We start from the raw sequence: 5,000 nt of genomic DNA on the forward strand, positions 1-5,000 counted from the left end.
ACCGTGACATATAATGAAATTAAATACTTTGAAGAAAGAAGTGCATGAGTTTTATATATGGAGAGATTAAGATGGACCTATGAGACAAACTGCCTGTGTAAATACATACAGACATATACCCTTAGGTAATATTGGGTTAAATGATAGCTGTTCAATGCCTGGCATGAATGAACATAAATAAAGGGTATATAAAGCTGGAAATTAATCAGGTTTTTTATTACCTAGAGCTGGGTTTTAGAGTCAGCCGGGAGGCACTGATATAGCCCTGGAGTCTCACTCTTTCCGTGCATGTGCATGAGTGCGTGCATGCATGTGTGCGTGCGTGTGTGCGTGAAAGTGTGTGTGTGTGTGTGTATTTGAGGGGGAACTGCACACGCATGCACGCTCACACACGCATGCACGCTCACACGCACGCACACACACACACACACACACACACACCCCCCCACACACACACCCCCCCACACACACACACACACACACACACACACACACACACACACACACACACACTCACACTCACACTCACACTCACACTCACACTCACACTCACACACACACACACATCCATCATTCCACACCCTCCACTGAATAATCAACTCTACCTGATAGCTGATTAAAACAAAACAAAACAAAACAAAGCAAAACAAAGACCAAGATAAAAATGATCTATGATTGTTTTGGTTCTGGATGTGTATAGGGATTGCTCTCTTCGTGAAACTAGTTTTTGGATGTGTGTGCTCCAGCCTTATCGAAAGAATAGTTTGCTCACATCTTTCTTTATTCAGGTGCACAGTGCTTAGAATGCTAACAGAGACAATCTTTTCACCAAACAAAAAGGGCAAATATAAATATACAATGGAAAAGATGGGGGAAAAAAATTCACAGAAGTTATTTGACTGCAGAACAAAGCCTAATTTGTTCTGTAGTACAAAGGTTTCGCTTGCTGAAAATCATATTTTTTAGGGCAAACGACGCCATCGTACGTTGGCGTATAAATTCAGCTTAACCCATTAAAACCAGGAAAGCCAGTAGCGCTGTCGCCTCACAGCTAGAAAGTCCTGGGTTTGATTCCCGCCGGGGACGCTGTGGGCGCTGGGGGCGTGTCTTCTCCTCCGCGTCATCAGCGCCCATACCCTAGGTGGGGTTGGCGAAAGGGCCTAATCTGTGTGGAGTTTGCATGTTCTGCCCGTGTCTCTCAGGGTAGTTAACTCATTCAGTGCCTGACTTATTTCTGGCAGTTTGGCTCTGAGTGCCAGAGCCAAAATTCATTGTAAAAAGAAAGTGCTGAGGAGCCGAGATAAAGCCTTTTTCAGCAGAACATATCTTGGGTTCTGAACATTTCCAAAAAAATTAAAATAATAACTTTGTGCCACGCTACAAGCTTGTACTGTAGATCTACTATTTTTTTAAAAACTAGATTGTTTTACTTTAACTACATTTTTTTTAGCTTCTGGGGGTCCCTGGAACAAAATATTTTGAGATGGTGGTGGTCCGCGGCCAAATACATATAATTTTGGGGGTCCTTGACATGAAAAAGTTTGAGAACCACTGACATAGAAACATAAGTTCACCAGAAAACTTTTGCGAAGACATTTTTTAAATCGGCCTCAGGTCTTAATGGGTTAATAGGGGCAGCCTCCTGGTGAAAAGCACCTTCCTGTAGCTTAGAGATTCTCACCGCAGCAAAATCCTGAGTGTTAATTTAACACAGACCCTCATGATTTTGCTCTCTACTAAGCAATTTCTTTTTACGAATATAAACTGCTATATACCCACGTGTCTTGTCCAAGTGTCCTCAATTCACTCAACCCCTACCTGCTGAATCACTCTACAGAGTCACTCTCGAAAATGAAATGCTCAATTAAGTGCATACGTTGTAAATGTCAGGATCCTCCTGCAGTTATTTGGTTATTGGCCGTATATCTGCACATCTTTGAGAGGCTGTTATTGGGACAATGAGCAAACCATATTATTAGCCACAGTTAACAGTCATCATTTATTGTTTGCTTGTTTTTCTTTTTCTTGACAGCTCACGCATCAGTGGAAAAAACATCTGACAGCGTTTACTTTTACTCCTTTTTTTTGTAGATACATGTTCATAAGAGGACACTAATACAGTACTTGTATGTTTGTCACTTTCCTAGGTGGTTCTGAGTGGAACTGAGGATAGCTACCTCCTGATGGGTCTCAGTCCTTCAACCGAGTATGAAGCCATGCTCACAGCCATATTCAAAGACGAGTCAGAGAGCGACACAATCTCTGTTATAGAGACCACATGTAAGAGTTTGTAGATAGCTATGCTTGTAAATGACAATAAAAGACCGAATGACACCCTCATAGTCCTTGAACACAAATAAACAATGTTAAATTATTAAATAAATATTCCAGATTACATTACAGGCCATCTAGTGCCTGAATAAGAGACTGATCTAATGACAGATTATATTAAGATCATAGAATTAGCATTTCCAAATTCCAAGCTTAGTGTGTTAGATCCGTAGTATTGATTTGTTTATCCAGGCTTATCTCAATGGGAGAAAATCTGCTTTCCTGTCTGAGATTCTTGCTGAGTCTCATCTAATTATGTGATCTGTTTTCCCCTCCATGTATTTGCCCAGTGGCCAGGACAACAACAATTCCTACAACTACACCAGGTAATGTGTTTTACAGTAAGGGATAATAAGTACTGGTGATCGCTGGTCATTGCTGCAAAATAAACCCTGCTTACTACACAACTGTCTATAAACAAAATCAATAATTTGACATGACATATTGATTTGAAAATGATTTTGTTTACAGCTTATGCAAAACGTAGTCCATTAGATTCTACGATTAGAACTGCATCCATAAATAGAGACGGAACGACAGTCTGTTATGCAGAAATAACCCTCTGCCGTAATTGACCAGAGTCAAGTATTTAAAAGCCATGTAATAAGTGCTTTTAGAGATGCACAAACCAAATGTCAAATTACAACAGGATTTATTTGTTGTCTTCACAGTAACCTCGATCTACAGTACCGGCACAGTTTTAAATTATTCTGATTGGGTTGCTGAGAGAAATGACTGCATTTAGCCTGGGAACCCATCCATGTACGGTTTCAGGCCAGAGCATCTGTCCAGAGAAGAGTTTTGAAACGTGAGAGGCTAGCGTATTTGCCAAAGTTTCTTGGTGTTGCCAGACAACAGCTACAGCTCTAACAAGTTAATTAGAGCTTTGGCTAATGTACTTAGTTCCAGTAAGTGAAAAAGGAATTATTGGAGACTTAAAATAACCACTCGTCATCACTCCCACTGGTTTAAACTACTATACTAGCCTACTGTCTATCTTCACTGTTTATGAACAATGACAACAACAACACAAATGTTCTGAGGCAATGAAGATGGCACTCCACTCTACCTTGAAAAACAAAACAAAATAAAAGAACAAGATTGACTGAAGTGTGGTAAACTCTGTTCGTAGAATGATATTACCCAGCTGGCCTTACCCAGAAGCCCTAGTTCTAGCTTCATCATTGCAGTGGTGACCCCATCTGGATTGTATTTACTCTTGGGAGCAGGTTACAGCTAATCGAGTCAGAGCAGTTTAGAAACTCCACTCACAGCTCTAAAAACTTTAAAAGTCACATGTCCCCTGTTACTTGAAGCTTCACTCACAACAGCAGAAACTTAAAACAGTGTGTCTACTTTGTCTGAAATGACGCACTGTATGAGCTGGTCCAACAAGATAGCGGGTCACCACTGATTGATTACACAAGGATTGCACTGTAGCATAATGTCACATTATGTGTAGTGAGTACTGTAGCATTGCACTGATTAAAATAGTAGCAACTTTGAAAACTTTAGAAACAGTGGATCTACTTTGTTTAAAGCTGCAGCAAGAACACAGCTGCAAAACAGCTTTGTTGAAAGCTGTGTCTTTCTCGATAACCGAGCCTGGGTGTTTAGCTTGTAGCTTTTATCTCAACAGTATTGTCAATGACGCAGCTTCTTTGTCACCATCAAAAGACACCTTCTGAAGTGGACACATTGACAGTGAATTAGCTATCATCAATCCTTAATTGAACACTTTTTAGTGATTAGTAGATGTGGGTGAGTACAACCAGGGCTGTGACCACTTACAATACACACAGTAGTGCCTGTGGGTCAGGGGAATAGGGTTGAGCTGAGCTTTCCCGTGTGGGTTCCTTTGGAGTGTGGTGTGAATTTATAGTGGAGAGTGTAACATGGTATTATGGTGTAGCTCCTTCCAGGGGATGAAATACCGCACCTTTCTTCACTTTAATTGTCTCATATTCTGGTGGAGGATTGGACAGAATTTTTCATTTGTCATGGTCACGTGTTGTTAGAGGGTCTACATCACAACCCAGGCTGAAGGCTGGGATGTGATGTTCAGTCCCTGCCAGTGGTTAGTGACTGTTGTATTTTAAGGGATATACACTGTAAAATGTTAATTTAACTCTGGCAGTTTAAAACTGGACCCGTAAAGGGTAACACTTTAAAGAGTGGTGTATGTGTCATCATCATAATTATTATCACCACTGTACCATAAATGTCTTTTATGATTGGATTATTTTACTGCATGCTGTTTTATGTATTTTTTATCCTTTTATTTTATTTAGATTTTTATTACTTGCTGCTCTTGATCTCTTGTTCTTGCTTTCTCTTTACCCGGAATTGCTGCAGCTGTTCTGTCAACCAATTTCCCATCGGGGATAAATAAAGGCAAACTTAATTTATCTTATCTTATCTTATCTTATCTTATCTTATCTTATCTTATCTTATCTTATCTTATCTTATCTTATCTTATCTTATATAAGTAAGATGGCACTTCTGTCTACTCAGTGTGTCTCATTGGTGGGCTATGGACATCTCAGAAACCTGCCTACCAATCATATCATCGATGGGGATTCCAAGCTAATAGAAAATATAGTCTTTCTCTTCCTGGAAGGTCAGCATGCTGAAACAGAAGCCATAGTTCTTGCATCAATTTAAAAAAG

General features: G+C 40.0%; 1 protein-coding gene across 4 annotated transcripts in view; it reads left to right on the plus strand.

The window, feature by feature from the left end:
* The window catches only part of col14a1a (collagen, type XIV, alpha 1a), a 169,290-nt gene that overhangs the window by 69,217 nt on the left and 95,073 nt on the right, over positions 1-5,000 (plus strand). For all 4 annotated transcript variants that reach the window (XM_080427017.1, XM_080427019.1, XM_080427018.1 and 1 more), the window contains exons 17-18: positions 2,148-2,280; positions 2,622-2,657. In XM_080427017.1, coding sequence (XP_080283143.1) covers positions 2,148-2,280; positions 2,622-2,657 — 169 coding nt within the window. The remainder of the gene's footprint in view (positions 1-2,147; positions 2,281-2,621; positions 2,658-5,000) is intronic.

Source organism: Gymnoscopelus braueri (genome assembly GCF_963280865.1).
Source record: "Gymnoscopelus braueri genome assembly, chromosome: 4".
Taxonomy (NCBI): domain Eukaryota; kingdom Metazoa; phylum Chordata; class Actinopteri; order Myctophiformes; family Myctophidae; genus Gymnoscopelus; species Gymnoscopelus braueri.